The sequence below is a fragment of the Hemiscyllium ocellatum genome, chromosome 4 (assembly GCF_020745735.1).
Source record: "Hemiscyllium ocellatum isolate sHemOce1 chromosome 4, sHemOce1.pat.X.cur, whole genome shotgun sequence".
Classification (NCBI taxonomy): Eukaryota; Metazoa; Chordata; class Chondrichthyes; order Orectolobiformes; family Hemiscylliidae; genus Hemiscyllium; species Hemiscyllium ocellatum.
The window spans coordinates 7,815,147-7,835,946 of record NC_083404.1 but is presented as its reverse complement, the minus strand read 5'-3'; the positions used below and the strand labels follow the sequence as shown (position 1 = coordinate 7,835,946).

At 42.2% G+C, this 20,800-nt stretch overlaps 1 protein-coding gene across 1 annotated transcript in view; it reads right to left on the bottom strand.

Annotated features, from left to right (window-relative positions):
* Positions 1 to 20,800, bottom strand: part of prex2 (phosphatidylinositol-3,4,5-trisphosphate-dependent Rac exchange factor 2) — a 358,894-nt gene that overhangs the window by 247,531 nt on the left and 90,563 nt on the right. The window contains exons 7-10 of the mRNA XM_060824113.1: positions 12,893 to 13,026; positions 8,764 to 8,876; positions 6,169 to 6,318; positions 2,364 to 2,508 (exon numbers count right to left, since the gene is read on the bottom strand). Coding sequence (XP_060680096.1) covers positions 2,364 to 2,508; positions 6,169 to 6,318; positions 8,764 to 8,876; positions 12,893 to 13,026 — 542 coding nt within the window. The remainder of the gene's footprint in view (positions 1 to 2,363; positions 2,509 to 6,168; positions 6,319 to 8,763; positions 8,877 to 12,892; positions 13,027 to 20,800) is intronic.

Genomic DNA, 20,800 nt, shown 5'->3' with positions numbered 1-20,800 from the left:
CAAAATATTTTAAGAAAGTAGCCTTGACCCTAACTTTTTCTTATTTTTAAGGCAAATGTAAAGTGCCGTGTCCCAGATACAATCTGACCGGTCAAACCACTCCACGTTGAGCAAACACAATTTATTTAAACATTGTCATTAAAATACAACCAAAGAAATAGGAATTTAGAATAACTTTACTAGAAAACTTAAGAAAATAACAGATACAGTGCCTATTATTAATTAACTGTCCCAATACTGTAACATCCCATAAACATATCCTTTGGCAAAAAGGCAAATTCAGAAGAAAAGGATTTTGACTCACATGCAATCTAGTAGCCCAGGAAGAGAACTTCCAACGTTTGGCTGTTGTTGACAGATGGAAAAATTGCTTCCACTTCTTCAAGGCCACAACAACAACTGCTGAATTTTAAAGCGAAAAAACTAAAGACTAGAAACCCTACTCTGTGAGAGCTGGCCACACCCATCCAGGCTGCTTCTACTGTTTCAACTTTAAACAAAAAATCCAAGGCCTCACAACCTGGTTACTCTATTGGTTCTGTTTAGACTGCTCAGCATCTTTGCCTTACAACCTCTCTTCAAACAAAAGGACAAGATAATCTCTTAAAGCCACAGCATCATCACATATATTATGTTCATAAAAATTCCAATCACTGCTCTGTGTTAGCTGAACAACACCACTCTCAATAGAACCACGTAAAAATATTTTGAACAAATGATTTCTGGTTTGGGTCAAAACAAATTAAATAGTACTATGGTTCCCGAATCTCAATTTCATCTCAACCAACGAATTGTTCTTATGAGAAATATTCCAGTTCTACATTTTCATTTTGGGGTTTCTGTGGGTAAAAGCGAGGACTGCAGATGCTGGAAACCACACACCCCCACTCCCCAATTTACCAATTGTATTCTTTGCTACCTTCCCCCACCCTCCTCTCTGACCTATCACCTCCATCCCCACCCCCATTCACCTATTGTACTCTTTGCTACTTTCTCCCCACCCCCACCCCCCACCCCCCTCTCATTTATCTCTCCACCCTGCAGGCTCCCTGCCTCTATTCCTGATGAAGGGCTTTTGCCTGAAACATCGATTTTCCTGTTCCTCGGATGCTGCCTGACCCGCTGTGCTTTTCCAGCACCACTCTAATCTAGATGATACAATAGTGTCAGCAATGTATTACTGTACATAAAGCCAGGAGGTAGATTTATTGTCTGATATTCTCAGCACACCTCAATATGGAGAGACTGGTTATCTGTACAGCAAGGTTTACAGTAAGGAGTTTTCCATGATGCACATGGACTGCTTAAGCTGTGCTCCAGAGATAAAACATCTATTCAGAACAGAGATTCTTTACCTATACGACATACACCATCCTATCCTTTATCCCTGTGGTATTTCAGGTGTGTTATGCATAAAGCATCAAGAATGTTACTCAATAATACTGGAATAATCACTCCATCTGGATCCCTGAACCTTCATACAGAAACCACATTATTGATTCCAGCATGTAGCATGACCACAAATAAGTCAATACCTTTTTGTTTTAGATTACCTACAGTGTGGAAATAGGTCCTTCGGCCCAACAAATCCACACCCATTCCCCTACATTTACCCCTTCGCCTCACACGATGGGCAATTTAGCATGGCCAATTCACCTAACCTGCACATCTTTGGACTATGGGAGGAAACCAGAGGAAACTAACGCAGACACAGGGAGAATATGCAAACTCCACACAGTCAGTTGCCTGAGGCAGGAATTGAACCCGGGTCTCTGGCGCTGTGAGGCAGCAGTGCTAACTGCTGTGCCACCGTGCCGCCCACATGTTCGTTAATCATTTAACTAACCTTAACCAGAGTAGTGTTATCCTCCAAAATCCGCCCCACTGTTCAGTAAAGGGAAAAGATTGCATATATCCTGTCCCTTAATAGCGATCCCCATTATAGAGGATTCTCATAACGCCATTAGATTAGAAGATATAGGAGTAAAATTAGACAATACTGTCCATCGGGTCTGCTCCACCACTCGATCCTAGAGGATATGGTTCCCTACCCATTCTCCTGCCTTCTCTCTGTAACCGTTAATCCTTCTACCAATCAAGCCATGGATTTTGAGTTAGGAGTTAGAGTTAGGTTTAACCTCACCTATGGCACCAACTATGACTGAATCATTTGCCAACACCCACAGTCACGTCTCAGGTAACAATATAAAGGTTGAAGCACCAAGGACACTAAATGCCATAAGAACTTTATCTCCGTAATAGATTTAAGAATTTTAGAAGAGAAGGGAAAGGGGACAATTGTCTGAAACATTAGAACAAAGTAAATGCCATTATGTTAATTAATGGTGAACCTGACAACCTACCTGCCCAAGAAACATTTTGGAAATGTGCTGAGTTTCCGTTTTCTGTCCTTGATAACATTTTCCTCTTTACACAGCATATGGTAGAGCTTTTCTCCTTTCTCAGAGATCATCAACCACGTATCTTGCTCCACACCAAGCTTCAAACCTGGGCAAAAATGAAGTCAACATCCTTCAGTTTTCAACATTCTTCAGGAAGTTGCTGCATGTAAGCTGGAGTAGTATTCTGTTACATCAACTGACTTTTCCACTTATCTGACAAAAGAATACATTTTCTGGAGATTTTCACTTCCTCGATCCACATCAATCTTTACTACAGTATTCTGACAGTCATGTGAACAAATCTGAGAGACCCAAGAGAACCTCTACAGTCAGCTTTATAACCTACTACTATTACAGAATCCCAGCAAATTCAAAACTTCTCAAGTCATAGAGCCAGACAGCATGGAATCAGACCCTTCGGCCCAACGTGTCCATGCTGAGCAGGTTTCCTAAACTGAACTGGTCCCAAATGCCTACATTTGGCCCCCAGCCCTCTGAACCCTTCCTATTCATTTTCCTGTCCAGATGCCTTTTAAATGTCGGAATTGTACCAACCCTCTACCACTTCCTCTGGCAACTCGTTCCAGATATGCACCACTCTCTGCATGAGAAAGCTGCCCCTTGGGTCCCATTTAAATCTCTCCCTTCTTACCTTAAAACCTATGCCCTCTGGTTTCAGACTCCCTGACCCTAGGGAAAAGACCTCGGCTGTTCACCCTATCTATGCCCCTCACGATTTTATAAATCTCTATGTCACCCCTCAGCCTCCCACACTTCAAGGAAAATAGCCCCAGCCTATCCAGCCTCTCCATGTGACTCAAACTCTCCAGTCTTGCTAATATCTTTGAAAATCATTTATGTACTCTTGCCAGTTTGATAACATCCCTCCTGCCACAAAAAAGCCTTAATGGCTCAGGGTGACATGGTGGCTCAGTGGTTAGCACTGCTACCTCACAGCACCAAGGTCCCATGTTCGATTCCACCCTCGGGTAACTGTCTGTGTGGAGTTTACACTTTCTCCCCGTATCTGCGTGGGTATCCTCCCACAGTTTAAAAATGTGCAGGCGAGGTGGATTAGCTATGGGAAATGTAGGGTCACTGGGATAGGGTAGGTGGGGATGGGTCTGGGTGAGATGTCCTTTGTAGTGTGAATTTGATGGGCCGAATGAGCTTCTACACTTGTAAGGATTTTTATGATATCTGCAGTAGTAGTAAAACCCTACATAAATTGAAGGGGCATAATTCATGCCAACCAACCTTCATCGCAATGCCCAAAGTGCTAATATACATGACTGAAGTTTTAAACTAACCTGCCAATTCCTGATGTATTGCATTTCCTCTGCAGTAGGTCACCAGTTTCCCTAATATTGGTATCCTCCTTAAAGAGGAGGGTTTTGACATTTGAGGGAACAATTTGAGAAAGAAATGTAAAACGTTTTGCCAGCTCCAAATGCCATAATGCCTTAGCAAATGGTGATAACCATTGTCACTGATAATGGACAGTGATCACTAAAGGAATCAGCATTGTGTGAGTGTTCCCATGCATTGCCAATGTACAAATCAGGAACAGAGGGAGGATATTTGGCCTCTCGAGCCTATTCTTTCATTCAATAAGATCACGGCTGATCCGTTTGTTTCAAAGTCAACATTCTGATCTACCCCAATAATATCAGGTTTCCTTAGTGAATAAAAATCCATCTATACCTTAACCTGTCAACCACCTCAACCATGTCCTGAGGGAGAGTTCCAAAGCTGCACAACTCTCAGAGAAAGTGTTTCTCCTCATCTCTTTCTTAATAAAGTGACACCTAATTCTTAAATGATTCCTCCTAATTCTGGGCTCAGCCACAAGTGGAAACAGTCTATCCATATCCACCTTAAGACCATTCAAGGCCTTATAGTTACTCAATCCTTCTAAACTCCAGTGGGAAGAAACCTGGTCTGTCCAACTGTTCCAGATAAAGGCAACTGGCCTATTCTATGTTTCAATTGAGTAAACCTCCTCTGAACTACTCCCAGTGCATTTACATCCTTCTATATGTTAACCCGACATGGTATCTGAGGTATGGGCTCAGCAATAACCTGTATAACTGAAGGTAGCGTCCTTTTAAATCCACGACAAAGGTTAGCATCCTCCTAGCCCTCGTGACTATTTGCTTTACTTACTGGAGTTCAGACAAATGAGGGGGGATTTCATAGATACTTATAAAATTCTAACAGAACTAGACAGGGTAGATGCAGGGAGGATGTTCCCGATGGTGGGTGTGTCCAGAACCAGGGGCGTAGTCTGAGGATTCAGGGTGGGCTCTTTTGGGTGGAGATGAGGAGACATTGCTTCATCCAAACAGGGGTGAGTCTGTGGGATTCATTACCATAGGAAGTAGTCGATGCCAAAATATTGAATGTTTTCAATAGACATCTGGATATATCACTTGAGGTCAGTGGGATCAAAGGGTATTGGGAGAAAGCAGGATTAGAATATTGAGTTGGACAATCAGCCATGATGGTGATGAATGCTGCAGCAAGCTCATAGGGCCGAATGGTCTCCTCTTGCTCCTGTCTTCTGTGGTTCTATCCTAACTTATTGTGATTCATGCACCAGAACACCCATATTCCTCTGCACCTTGCAGTCCTTTCCCAGTTAAAGAATACTCTGATATGTTTTTTTCTTCTTCCTGCCCAAGTGAACTGAAATAACTCCACAAAGGCCAGTATCCATAACCAAGTCACAGGGAGAACGTGCTAACTCCAAACAGACACTCGTCTGAAGCTGGAATCGAGTCCGGATCCCTGGTACTATGAGGTAGCAGTGCCAACCACAGAGCTACCATCCCACTCGAAGGCAATATAGGACTTATTAAAATGTTAGTGTGACAGGAAGGATGTTATTAAACTGGAAAGGGTTCAAAAACATTTACGACGATGTTACCAAGACTGGAGGGTATGAGTTGTAAGGAGAGGTTGGATTGGCTGGGACATTTTTTCCCTGGAGCGTAGGAGACTGAGGGATGATCTTACAGAGGTTGATGAAATCATGAGGGGCCTAGATAAGATGAATAGTCAAGATCGTTTCCTCAGGGTAGGGATGTGGTAGAGGCTGGTACAATAACAACATTTAAAAGGCATTTGGACAAATAAATGGATAGGAAAGGTTTAGAGGGAAATGGGCCAAATGCTGATAAACGGGACTAGTTCAGTTTAGGAAACACGGTCAACATGGACAAGTTGGGTCAAAGGAACTGTTTCCATGCTGTATAACTCTATTACTTCATATTTAAACAGAGGATCATAGACCACGTTGGTTAAGAAAGGAGAACTCAGTTCTGACCTGAATTCAGCAGACCATCAATCTGTTTATGAGAATAGTTTAATCAATCTTGATTCTGAAAAATACTTGCTACTATTTTTTAAAAATATGAATCAATGGCCCATCTTACTGCTGTAAGTGGAAATATTTACAATCACGAAGTGCACAATCACTGTAACACACATGTAAAAGATACACCATAAGTTGGATTTGTGATGTAACAATATTTTCCCTTTAAGCCACTGGGAATATATTCAAATAATAATGGGTTTGACCCTGAACACTGACTGTACAAAACTCCAGCTTTGTACAAAATACTGTTGGTCAAAGAATGTCTTCCACATGTTGCAGCCAGCTAACACAATAATGGTGACATGTTGCAACTGGAGGTCAACATTAGTTTAACTTTATTTTTGTCAATGCTGAGGTAAACAAAATGTATAAATCTCGGTATCTCACTCTTTCGTCGTTCCCGTTCCTTTAGAAAGGCCTCCAGCCATTCCTGCTTGTCTTCTGATGTTTTCGCCATGCAGACAAACCACTTGTTCTTGGCAGTGTTGTGTATCTTCCAACCATTAATAACTGTATGACCACTACTGTGATAATCCGCTGGAATAAAACACAACGGCGGTTTTACTTATCAACACCAATCTATTGTAAAACCACAACAAATATATTTTTGTAGCACATGTAACAGAACATAACATCCCACGGCATTTCACAAGAAGCTTACAAAGAAAAATTAGACAATTGAGACCCATTAGGAGATATCTATCAGTCTCTAAGATAGATAGAGATAAGCCTTTTCTCAGGGTGAAGGATTCAATAATGAGAGGTCACGCTTTCAAGGTGAGAGGTGAAAAGTTTAAGGGAGATACATGCAGCAAGTACTTTATACAGAGAGTGGTAGGTGCCTGGAACACATTGCCAGCCAATGAAGTAGAGGCAGGCACTGTAGGTTCATTTAAGATGCATCTGGACAGATGCATGAGTAGGTGGGGAGCAGAGGGATACAGATGCTGAGGAATTGGGCAACAGGTTTAGACAGTGGATTTGGATCGGCTCAGGCTTGGAGGGCCAAAGGGCCTGTTCCTGGGCTGTAAATTTTAGAGTCATAGAGTCATACAGTCATAGAGACGTATAGCATGGAAACAGACCTTTCGGCCCAACCCGTCCATGCCAACCAGATATCCCACCCGAATCTAGTCCCACCTGCCAGCACCCAGCCCACATCCCTCCAAACCCGTCCTATTCATATACCCATCCAGATGCCTTTTAAATGTTGCAATTGTACCAGCCTTCACCACTTCCTCTGGCAGCTCATTCCATACATATACCACCCTCTGAGTGAAAAAGATGCCCCTTAGGTCTCTTTTATATCTTTCCCTTCTCACCCTAAACCTATGCCCTCGACCTAACCCATTAACAGTTGAATACCCAATCTTCGATCCTCTCATCCAGATTATTTTCTTTGATCTTTGCTCTATAAGGAAGTGAGGGAGGCGATGGCATAGTGGTAATATCACGAGACTATTAATCCAGAAACTCAGGTAATGTTCTCAGGATCCAGGTTGGAATCCTGCCATGGTAGATGGTGGAATTTGAATTAAACGAGTATCTATGGTGACCATTGTCGACTGGCAGGCAAAACCCATCTGGTTCACTAAAGTCCTTAAAAGAAGGAAATCTGCCATCCTCACCTGATCTGGCCGACATGCGACTCCAGACCCACAGCAACAAGGCTGACTCTTAACTGCCCTCTGAAATAGCCCAGCAAACCACTCAGCTGTAAGGATTCCACTGACCCGAGGCACCGGAACAAAACATAGCCATGTGCTGCATTGTGAGCCTGACTCTATCGCATGGACTCCAGTGGTTCGAGAAGACAGCTCAACAGCACCTTCTCAAGGGCAACTAGGGATGGGTAATAAACGCTGGCCCAGTCAGTGCTGCCCAGGTCCCACAGCTGAATTTTTTAAAAAGCCAGAGATCAAAAAAGACGATTTTAAGGAGTCATGATTTGGCTACGCCAGTGTTGGACAACACCAGGTTATAGTCCAACAGGTTTATTTGGAAACTCTAGCTTTCGGAGTGCTGCTCCTTCATCAGGTGGTTGTGGAATATTTAAGGAGGATCTTAAAATTAAGAATGTCAGATTAGGAGGCTGAGAATTTCAGGGAGGGAATTCTGGAGATTGGACTTACAGCAGAAGACACATACACAAATAGTAGAACAATTTATATCAGGAATCTTCAAGAGTCCATATCTGAATAAGGTTCATATCAGAGGTCTATAGCTCCATAACTACAGGAGATTAAAGAGAGAAAGGTCAGGGAAGGACTTGAAATCAAGGATGAGAATTTCAAAACTGTGGCATTCCTTGACAGGGAACCAGAACAGCTCAGCATGCACAGGGATGATAATTGCACAAAACCTGCTGTGATGAAAGATGGAGACAGCAGAGCTAACAGTAATCTCCAATTTAGGAGCTGAAAATGTACGAGTGTATACAGCGAGGAGTGGTGAAACTGTCAAGTCTTGACATAATAGTGGCATGATTGAGGGTTTCAGTCTGGCTAAGAAAGATCACTCCCCAACTATCATTCACTCCTTTCCCCCTCCCTCCACTGTATCCTTTATATAAAAACCTACATTTTCTGAGCTGCCATCAGTTTTGAGGAAGGATTTCAATCTGAAATCTTAACTCTGATTTCTCTCCACAGCTGCTGCCAGACCTGCTGAGTTTTTCCAGCAATTTCTGTTCGTGTTTCTAATTTACAACATCCACAGTTCTTTCAGTTCTCAAAATCATGAACAATATTTCAGGTCATCTGTGATCAACAGACATGCCCAATCCTGTTGGTGCTGAATGTGAAATAAATTGATTGACCAGCAATTTATTATTACATTTAAAATTTATATATTTCCTGTGTAGAATGAACTGTCATTTTTTTTGTTGTTGATATATCCATAAAGGGCATCCTCTTTTTACTTAAGGACACTTGGAATCCATCTCACAAACAATTTAGTTTGATGAATTTGTAAATAAAGTACCCGTTCCATCTTCCACATTTTCCACTTCCATGACTTCTGTATTAATTCTGCCACGAAAAAGATACCGATGTCCATCAGCCACCTTCTTAGGGTGTGAGGTATTTTTTAATCGCCTGGAATTTAAATAACAAGGACATTTGTTTGAGTTGGAAACAATGGTTCCTTTCTCTTTATTCAGTGAATTTCAGTCATATTCACACAGCGCCAGGGACCAGGGTTCAATAGGGTTAGGGATAGGGATAGAGTTTTGCGTCAACCCTTAGGTGACTGTCTGTGTGGAGTTTGCACATTCTCCCTGTCTTTGTGTGGGTTTCCTCTGGATGCTCTGATTTCCTCCCACAGTCAAAGTTTTGTGCAGATTAGGTCATCCTAAATTGCGTGGTATCTAAGGATGTGCAGGTTAGATGGGTTAACCATGGGAAATGCAGGGTTATAGGGATAGGGTTGGGGAGGGCTAGTCCTGGGCGGGATGCTCTTCAGACTTGATGGGATGAATGGCCTCTTTCCACACTGTATGAAATTTATCATTCTATAATTCTATGTGCGTGTATTGTGTCTTGCAGTCAGTATATCCTTATGTGATCATCACTATATCACTGTAAATGATCTGAACATACAAAGCTCTCAGATTCCATCTTAACTCAGGACTCCTGAAGCAGAACATATAGATGGAAGCAAGCTACTCTATATAACTGAATAGCTGAATGTGAATCCAGACATATTTGTGCCTGGGAATGTAGTATATTTATATATCAGTGAGCCACAGTAAAGGTGGTTCAGTTGTTCAATATGACATTATACCGTCCTTGTTTCTTATGTTGAGGATATAAGAATCATCACATCAGATTAAGGTATCTCATTGGAAGCACAACACAGTTTATTTTTCCTTTAAGAGATGAGGTCATTGCTTATTAAGCATTTATTGCACTTCTGTAAAGGACATTAGTGGTTTTTCCCCGACAATCAACAATGGTTTTGTGGTCTTCACTAGATTCCTAATCCCAGATTTCTGTTGGATTCAGATTCTATCAGGATTTGAACACAGATCCTCAGATTATTACCTGGATTTCTCAATTAACATTACAGTGATAACCACCATTAGGCCATCATCGCCCCTAAGGCTTATGGAGACTTAATGTCAATCTGAGATATTTTAATTTGTTACAGACCCTTCCTGTCGAGATCTCGTTGTCCTTGATCTGCAGTCTCCAACTTGGCTACAACAACAGACAGAAACCCACCTAGAAAGTGTTGTGTGCACCATTTTAAGACACACCTGTCTAGTGTGTGTTACATTAAAATCAAGTTTAGGTTTTCAAGTGAATGACAACGTACCCCACCACATAACCTTAGAACTGATAGCGAATTAGCCTCTCAATTTTCACAGCATGTGTATATAACTTATTTCTAAAAATGTAGACTGGGGACAACATTTTGAAAAATATATTGGAAAAGCCCGTTCATGATCTCAGTCCATATCTCTATTTGTACTGTTAGAAAATAAAATCAATGTACTAACAATGTCACATACTTTGGTTACTTTTCTGTGTGTTTTCAAATCCCTGCCATATTATGCTTTTTATTCTGGCTACCATCTTACAGGTGTACAACTGGAAACATATAATTCCTTAAAGGAAAGAAAGTTATACAGCAGCTTCCACGTCTCAGAATGTCCGGAAGCATTTTAAAGCTAACCAAGTTATTTTTGAAGTGCAGGCATTGTTGAACTGTAGGAAATTAAGGTACAAACAGCAACACGATAAAGATCAAGGAAACTGTTTTAGGGGTTGGTTCAAGGATATTTATTAGTCAGGATGCCAGATAGAACCCTTGTTTTATTTGCAAAGTGCAATGCTAACTTTAACGCCTCCCTGAGACAGTGTACAGGCCATTACATTTAATGTCTTATGTCTAAAGTCTATCTACAAAAGCACTGCTCATGGATGCATTTCCTCCTCTGGACTGCACTGGATTCTCAGGCTGGGTCTTGTGTTCAAATCTGTGGACTTGAATTTACAACCTTCAGGTTCAGAAACAGTGTGACTGAGCAATGCTTGAGGCCCATGAAGTGAAAAATCTGAGACAGAAACAACTTACAACGAAAATTAAACACAAGAATGATTCAAAAAGCAATCTGCCTTCCCGTTTTGCTGCCAAAGAGGAGATCCCCACATTTACCAGTGTTAGACTTTATTAAATTAATTTTCTCAATGTAAACTTTCATTGGCATAGAAACCTCCACTTATTTACTGATCAATAATTCAGAAAATTGCTATGTTAAGTTCCCTTTTTCATCTGATGAGAAAAGTATCAAATTGTTATTTTCCTGCCAACATATTAAACTATTAAACATCCTACCAAACAGATTTAATATGTCAAAGAGTCATACAGTACAGAAACAGACCTCTCGGCCCAGCCAGTCCATGCTGAACATAATCCTAAACTAAAGTAGTTCCACCTGCCTGCTCCTGGCCCATATTCCCCCAGTCTTTCCTATTCATGTATCCATCCAAATGTCTTTTAAACATAGTAATTGTATCCCCATCCATCACTTCCTCAGGTGAGACAAGATGAGTAGAACTTCAAACTAAACGAGTAAACAATGCATTTCGAGAGATCCCAATGAAGGGCTTATGCCGAAATGTTAGTTTTCCTGCTCCTCAGATGCTGCCTGACCCGTTGTGCTTTTCCAGCATCACACTCTCAATTTTGAGATGTCAGTCTGGGTATTAAACCTTGGAAGGTCCACTGTACTAAGGAGTTCAGAAGGGTTAAAATTAGGCTTTGGCCGTAAAGTGTGACAAGTGAAACTGTGGAAGAAAGCTTCAGGTCCAGGAAGTGGTGTACGTAGGATCCGGAAGCGAACTTAATGAGGTGGGTGGCGGTATCCCAGAATCCCCCCCATCTGCTTCCTGCTGCAGGCAGAAAAAAATCTGGGCAGGAAAACTCAAGGCCTGCCACCAACTAAGACCCTCAAATAACAGTTAGTGACCACTTAAGGGCCAAGTCCCACCTGGGCCACCACTGCTTCAGTTCCAGGCAGCAAAAATAAAAAGGTGGCTATCATTCTCTGATTGACCTCTGCTCTCTACACCACATGGTTAGCACAATCTGCATTGAGGCCCAGCCCACCTCATGCCCTTTGATTGACCTCTGCTCTCTAAACCACATTGATAGGGGTATCTGTATTGAGACCCACCCCACCCCACCCCATGCCACCTTCTCAATGTACCTGAGTGAGATCCCCAATGGGAACAAAAGGTCTCTCCCTCTGGCTCCTGCCATCTAAACTGTTTGGAATGACAAGTACCTTTTTATCAACTAACTGGAGAAATTACTGATCAGTAACTGGGCTCAAATGCAACATCTTTGCCAAGCAAAAATGGAAGAGAAAAGTTTTTAAGTTTTTTTTCTACGAAGTCAGAGAATGAGGCAGCATGATTATAATCAGAGTGATAGCGATTTTTTAAGGTACTCAAAATTTCATAATGAAAGTGCAACCTACTCCACCATCCTGCTTCCAGAGACCCTAACGTGATCACTGCAGCCTAAAGATGAATTCAAACTCCCCTGACCCCACAGACACCCATTTGTCCTTCACCCAGGTCCGAACCTTTGTTGCTTGCTCCATCTCTCTTTACCTTTCAGTCAGGTTTCCCTCTGCAGTAGACCATTTCTGCTGGTAACCCAACAAGCCTCAAGAATGGCCATTCTTGAATTATGAATTGCACACAAAGCACAGTGCATTTCAAAGCAATTGCAGATTGGAAATACAGAATCCTTACAATGTGGAAGCAGGTCATTCAGCCCATTGAGACCATACCGACCCTCCAAAGAGCATCCTACTCAGATCCACCCCATCTCTGTAAACCTGCATTTGCTATGGTTAATCCATCTGTCCTGCACATCCCAGGGTACTATAGGGCAAATTCCCATGCCCAATCTACCTAACCTTCACATCTTTGGACTGTGGGAGGAAACCGGAGTGAGCCCACACAGACATGGGGAGAGTGTGCACACTCCACACAGACAGTCACCCAAGGCTAGAATCAAACCTGAGTCCCTCCTACTGTGAGGCAGCAGTGCTAAACACTGAGCCACCATGCCATTCCGAAACACCACCACTTACCTATGCTTCTTTTTGCAGTAAACCAGCAAGTTATCAAAGAGGAAAAAAACTCGTTCCTGGATGTTCCCAGCTGAAATTTTCAGTAAATTGCCTTGCATCAGCATTTCAGTGCATGAATCTGTTATATTGGAGCCCTAAAACAAAATAGAAATTAAAATAATAATGATTCTCAGCAGCATTAAAAGCTTTTTTTGAAAAAAAACTCTGTCCTTTATCCATCTAGGTTAATTTTATAAAAAGTGAATAAATCACTTACACGATTTACCAAATCAGATCTATTTAGCTTTTCAATAAAACTTAGTGAGTAAATATATAGATATTTCCCTGCTATACCCCAGTGCAATTGGCAGAAAATCCAAACAAAATTGAACAAATAAGATTTTCCATACAATATGCACCACAAAAGACAAAGAATCCCTCAAGAAATTCGTCCCCAATTTATCTTGAGTGTGTGGGAAACAGATCAACCCACTTCGTACTTAGTTATAAAGTCATACAGCACAGAAACAGACCCTTCAGTCCAACTTATCCGTGTCGACTGAATTTCCTCCATTGAACTAGTCCCATTTGACTGTGTTTGGTCCATATCCCTCCATATTCATATACTCATCCAGATGCCTTTTAAATGTTGTAATTGTACCAGCCTCCACCCCTTCCTCTGGCAGCTCATTCCATACATGCATTACCCTCTGTACCTTTTAAAGCTTTCCCCTCTCACCTTAAACCTATGCCCTATAGCTTTGGAATCCCCTACCCTGGGGAAAAGAACTTGGCTACTGGGGGGAGCAGTAAGCATTGGCATGAGTCACATAGTTCACACCGACAAACATCAGCAGCTCCAGGGGACCAGCAAGACCATCAGGGAGGAGCTGCCTCATCAAGTACTGAAGGCGTGATGAGGTCTTATTCAGTAGACCAATGACCCAAGGATGACCTACTGCACTGGCAAGGCCTATTATGGACCTTTGCCAGGATATTTGTAATGATTATTGATTCTCAATGAAAACCTAAATTAAAGCAGAGACGTTTTTCAGTGTTGCTGTGTGCCCAGGGTAGTCAGAACCTGGATATTGTAGCCCAGACAAAGGATTGAGCTCTAAAAGTAACTTAAACAATATTGCAAAGATAGAAAAGTAAAGAATAGTCAAACTTGCTGAGCTTTTTGATATGGAAAAGCAGAAAATTAAATTTTCAAAGATGCATGCAATTATGTATGTCTTCATCTCTGACTGGAATTCACCAAGATACATCAATCCATTTTAGCAAGTAAAATTCATCACGTCTTACCAAGCTGTTGGCGAAGATGAAAATAAAAGCTTTAATTCTTCCTTATACATTCAAGAATAACAACTTTGTATTGTAATCACATGATTCCGTGCACACATTTGTATAATTTCTTTTTAAAACCATCTTCTACTTTACTGAAAAGATACCAGCTTCTGTTACTGTGACAGCATTAAAAATGAGGGCCAGAGTTTGGACAATCCTTTGTATAATTGTCATTTTCTAATGCTTTAGTGAAATCATTTGTGTGTGTAGCCATATTTTCATACAAAAACTGTTTGACCTGTTGCTGCACTAATTTAGTTCTATGACATACTTCATTATATAAAAACCATCAGCCTTCGCTCCACGGTAACACTCTCACCTCAGAACCAGAAAGCCCTGGGTTCACTGTAGATTTTTGAGTAGTAGTTTAGACAGGTATTTAAGTGACTATGAAGGGAAGGGAGTCATTAAACTGAGAGCCCATCTACATCTTGTTAAAAACATCTCTGCACTTTTACAAGAATAGAAAATTTCTCATGACCTTCACAAAACCTTTTTTTCTTCAAATGCGACAATCAAAAACAGATTAAATACCTGATTATCAATTTACTGTCATTAAGACTCTACAATGGATAGTGAGGGCAGCTGAGAAGATCATCAGGGTCTCTCTTCCCTCTATGACAGACATTACATCACACGCTGCATCCAAAAGGCTAAGAGCATTGTGGAAGACCCCACACACCCCTCACTCAAACTCTTCTCCCTCCTGCCATCTGACAGAAGATACCAGAGCATTTGGTCTCTCATGGCCTGACTGTGCAACAGTTTCTTCTCCCAAACCATCAGGCTCCTTAACGCTATATGATCAGTCTCTTTTCCATCTGAAATTCTTTGCATGACTTTGAATTGCTGCTAGAACAATCTCTATTCATTATCATTCCCTTATTACACTGTAATTTGCATGGTTTGCACTTCTATGCACTTTATGCCGCCCTGTGTATGATTGTGTAGTTTGTGCTGTCCATGTAGCACCGTAGTACTGGAGGAACATTGTCTTGTTTTTACTGTATCAGTTGTATATGGTAGAAATGACAAAGGTTATTCGATGGTTAATTAAGCTACAAACCTTTACGCATTATTCAATCTGATATGCAGGTAAAGAAAGCATGAACCCATATTTATAGAGTTCCTTTTGTGAGCTAAGAAAGGCCTCGAAAGCATTTTATTGCCATGAACTACTTACAAATTGTAGTTAATGTTGTAATGAGGGATCATGCAGCTATTATTTTGCACAGGGTAAAATCCTACAAGCAGTAGAGTAGAAAAGAGGAGCTTTTATTTGAGAGATAAATGGGAGGGAGGTGGAGCTAGGGTAAGGTAGCTGGGATTGCGATAGTTATGGAGATGGGGATTGATACTGATAGGTGGGAGCAGAGGCTGAAGCGGATAGGTAGGAAGGAAGATGGACAGGTAGGACAGTTCAAGAGGGTGGTGCCAAGTTGGAGGGTTGGATCTGGGATGGGGGGGGGCGGGGGAATGAAGAAACTGGTGAAATTGACAGTGATCCCATGTGGTTGGAGGGTCTCAAGGTGGAAGATGAAGCGTTCTTCCTCCAGTTGTCAGGTGGCTAGGATTTAGCGTTGAGGTGGCCCATGACCTGCATGCCCTTGGGGAGTTGAAGTGATCGGCCTCAGGGCGGTGGAGTTGGTTGGTGTGGGTGTCCCAGAGATGTTCTCTGAAACATCCCGCAAGTTGGCGTCCTGTCTCCCCAATGTAGAGGAGACCACATCGAGAGCAAAGGACTCAGTAGATGAGGTGTTTGGATGTGCATGAAAATCTCTGCCTGGTGTGAAAGGATCCTTTGGGGCCTTGGACGGAGGTGAGGCAGGAGGTGTGGGAGCAGGTTTTACATCTCCTGCGGTGGCAAGAAAAGACCGGGAATGGAAGGTAGGTTGGTAGGGGTGGGTGGACCTCACGAGGAAGTCACAGAGGGAATGGTCTCTGCGAAATACTGATAAGGGTGGGGGAGGGAAATATATCCCTGGTGGTCGGGTCTGACTGTGGCAGAGGATGATGTGATGTATCTGGAGGTTGGTGGGATGGAAAGTGAGGGCCGGAGGGGGTTCTGTCCTTGTTGTGGTTGGAGGGATGGGGTTCAGGGGCGGAGGTGCAGGAACTGAAGGAGATATGCTGGAGGGAATCACCGACCATGTGGGAGGGAAATCGAAGTCCTTCAAGTAGGAGGCCATCTGGGATGTTCTGGAGTGGAATTGATCCTCCTGGGAGCAGATGCAGCAGAGGCAGACGAATCCGGAGTAAGGGAAAGCATTTTAATGGGTGGGAAGGTGGGAAGAGGTGTAGTCTAGGTAGCTGTGGAAGTCAGTGGGTTTGAAGTAGATGTCTGTGTTGAGTCTGTCGCTGGAAGTGTAGATGGAGAGGTACAGGAAGGGGAGGGAGGTGTCCAAGATAGTCTAGGTGAACTCAAGGTCAGGGCGGAAGGTGTTCGTGATGTTTATGACTGTGCTGAGATGCACGAAAGAGGAGTTGAGGCCTGGGGCAGGCTTGAGGAGCAGAATGGCCTTCTCCTGCTCCCATTTCTTGTGCTGTTACATTTTTGTTGCTGAGCAATTGATGAGATCACTGCAGAAGCAATGGAGACCCTGAAGCAAGTCCCTCAAGTGGGATCTCCCCCATTTTCTGTCTCTCCATCTAACTTGAAAGTTGTGAGCCATGCTTCTGGTTGGCTGTCGACGTGCCGCAGTCAGAAAGGAAAAGATCAACCTCGCAACCTGGCACCAGATGTTTCTGGGAGAAGAAATAATCCAGCTGTCAATATCTTCCCTGCCTTGATTGTCACCCTTGAGGGATGAGTGAGTTCAGTCTGCTGCCATCCTTCAAAAGCCGCAGGCCCCATTCACACTCCAGATCTCAAAATTGCTTAATCTCCCCTCACACTCTGTAACTAGCATGAGCAATATGAGAGAATTCTGCAATTCATTGGAGTGTGAAAATTAAGGTGGTTTTATTATTTTACTTCAAACAGGTTCATCACAACAAAAATTATTCACTTTCCTTCCTTAAGTATTTGAGGAATACTTGAATAAGTATTAAATTCACAGCAAGTAAGCATTTAAACACTCAATTGGCAAACATATCCTTTTCTTAAAATCTTTTGTGCTCAAAAGAGGAGTGGGACGAGATGAAGGTTATCCTGCCCATCTCTGTTGATTATAACAGTGTCACGCTGTGACAACACACCTGCTAGAAGGGTGGAATTCACAATACCAGCCATCCAATCACCTTGACCAAGATGCTGAAACATATGAAACCCAGTTCTGAGGAAGGATCACTCAATCCAAAACATTAATTCTGATTTCACTCAACACATGCTGCTGGACCACTTGAGCTTTTTCCAGCAATTTCTGTTTTTGGTTAAACAACAAAGAACATGACAGCACAGGAACAGGCCCTTCGGCCCTCCAAGCCTCCGCTGATCCAGATCCTCTCTCTAAACCTGTCACCTACTTTCTAAGGATCTGTGTCATTCTGCAGCCTGCCCAATCATGTATCTATTATTCCCGCCCCTACCACCTCTGCTGGCAACGTGTTCCAGGCACCCACTACCCTCTGCATAAAAAACTTTCCACACATATCTCCCTTAAACTTTTCCCCTCTCACTTTGAACTCGTGACCCCTAGTAATTGAGTCCCCCACTCTGGGAAAAAGCTTTTTGCTATCCACCTTGACTATATCTCTCATGATTTTATGGACCTCACTCAGGTTCCCCCTTAACCTTCGTCTTTCTAATGAAAATAATCCTAAACTATTCAGCCTCTCTTCATAGCTAGCGCCCTCCATATCAGGCAACATCCTGTTGAACCTCCTCTGCACCCTCTCCAAAGCATCCACATCCTTTTGGTAATGTGGCAACCAGAACTGTACGCTGTATTCCAAATGCAGCCGAACCAAAGTTCTATACAACTGTAACATGCCCTGCCAACTCGTGTACTCAATACCCAGTCCGATGAAGGACAGCATGCCTTAAGCCTTCTTGACCACTCCATTGACATGTATCGCTACCTTCAGGATACATTGGACCTGAACACCCAGATCTCTCTGTACATCAATTTTCCCCAGGGTTTTTCCATTTACTGTATACTGTAGTTCACTCTTGAATTGGATCTTAATTTGTTTTCTTAAAGCAATTACAGAATCAAATTGACAGCATGGAAAAGGCCATTTGGCCCATCATGTTTGCATGGGTCAGCAAGTGATCAGTTAACGTAATTCCCCATCTTCTCCTTGTAACCTTGATCAATTCCTTCTTGAATGTTTACATTGTTCCTCTCTCTATCTCACTCTCAGACAGAATCCTCCCAAACTCATACACATATCGGGCAAAAATCTGTCCTCACATTTGAAGTCCTTCCTTTGTCAACTATCTTAAATCCATGCTCCCTCATTATCACCCCTTCCACCAATGGGAACAGTTTTGCCCTAACCACACTGTCTGGACTTTCTCATGATTTTGAATCCTTCTATCACATCGCCATTTAATCTTCTCTTCTTGAAGAAAACTGTGCCTGCTGATGACACAACTGAAGCTCTTCATCCCTGCAACCATCCTCATGCACAGGTTCGTCACTGACTTGAATGGTCTTCAAAGCTCTTGATTATCTCATCACAGTAACAACCTCCCTCACATGAACCCCAAATCCCACACTCGTGTTTAACCTGGCACCAAGCTATAACTGTGCTTTGATCCTTTGCCAAGTCTAAAAATAACGAGCCCACTTCCTTTCAAAATCCAGCAATGAGCCAAACATTTCCTCTTGGGAGAAAATCTCTGGTGTTTTCCTTTTGTATGTCAGCTGCTTCACACAGGACCAGATGTTTGCATGTTGTTAAAGACTCAAACCATGACAGAAAGTTTGGGGCTCCATCGGAGATATAATAAAGGTCTGGCAGAAGCTTTCAGTGTTCTGTTTGTTCAGGCTTCAGAAGATTGCCCTATTTCCTGTCAAGTGAACTTTTAGTCAGCTTATAACTCTGAAGCCGGACAGAAGCCTTTCATAAGGAATGCCTTGCTGCAGGTCCAACTATTTCAGTGTGAACAGCTCCCTTGCTGTTTCAAACACTTCAAAAGTGTTTTTAAGAGAAGGGACAAAAAATAGAAAAGTTTAACAGTAGTTTAAAGCAATGCAACCCACATTTAGGGACTGATAACGCAGTAGCTGCAGTGTAAGGCTGTACATCAGGTGTGTGGTGCTCCTGTATCCCTGCAGCACGATTCAGGACTCGTCGTTATCTGCATAGCATGGCTCATTTTCTTCCATTTCACCAAGTCATGTTGTCATGGCAGAATGCTGCATGCGTTGGTTGCTAAATGTGTCAAATATCAGCACCATGTTCTTTCCAAGTGCAAGTTTACACACTCACCTGGGATTCTAGCAGTACTTTCACCTAATGCATCTCCTGTTATCCTTTGCTCATGGCTGGTTGTAGCAAAATGTTGGAATTTTACATTCATCCACAAGTAGGTTAGACAGCATAGATGTGGAATCTGCTAAGTGCCCTTTCTGCAGCCAACATGCCTACATTTTTGTAGCGACCACGGGGATGTGGGGGTGCACAGAAAGGGCATTCAGGTTCTTACAGCCAGTGCCAATTAACACCCACTTAAGGATGTTATCTCTCCACAATCCATATCTTACTAGCTACGGTGGGAGGTCCATGTCACGAATGAAAACCAGCAACTTTACCTGCAAGGCTTATGAATATACTGGGAACAGAAGTAGACCAGTCGGCCCCTCAAGCCTCTTCTGTCATTCAGGCATGACAGTCCAAACAGCCCAGTGCTGCTACACACTCTGATCTTAAAGTGGTGACTGTAAATTGCCTTTTTAAATACTTTTTTTCAATTCCTACGACTTACTTTGCGCTTTGGACACTGAAAGACCATACATTTTGATTTCCTGGATCAAGCAAGGAAGACATTGCTTTAAACAAAGGTGACTGTGCAGACAGATAGTTGCAGTTTTAAAAGTTATATTACTGGAGCACATTGTGAGTTGCATAGAAAGTTTTTTTTAAAGATACAATGGGAGCAAAAGCAGAGAGTATGGATCAATTGATCCAGACCAATGCTGTCAAACAACTTCCTTGATTCATATTTAATGTCCATGTCCTATCTCTCTTCCTGTACTTAAAACAGGAATTTAAAAAAGGATAGAGTGATAGAGTGAAGGGATGGAGTGAAAGGTTTGCAATTCCTCTTTCTTTTTTTGCCATTGGTTTCAGTTAATTTGTCTGTAATAACCATTACTGCCTTGTTAGATACAGAAACCGGGTGAACATTTTTTTTTCACCTGGTCAGGAGAACTGGGGACTTTGGATGGCTGGAATAATTTTTTCACATTGTACTGACGTCAGGAATGCAGGGGCTTGACTTCCAACGTACTATCCAGTCAGATGACAATGGTACAATAACAAATTGCATACCTTTATGAAAATTTTTTCAATGAATACTGCATTTATTGAGAAAGTTGGACATTTTTAAAACACATTTCCACAGCCAACGTGATGTAGTCTGTCAGGTAACAAACATTCCAGACACCCTTAAAATAATTGTTAATAATT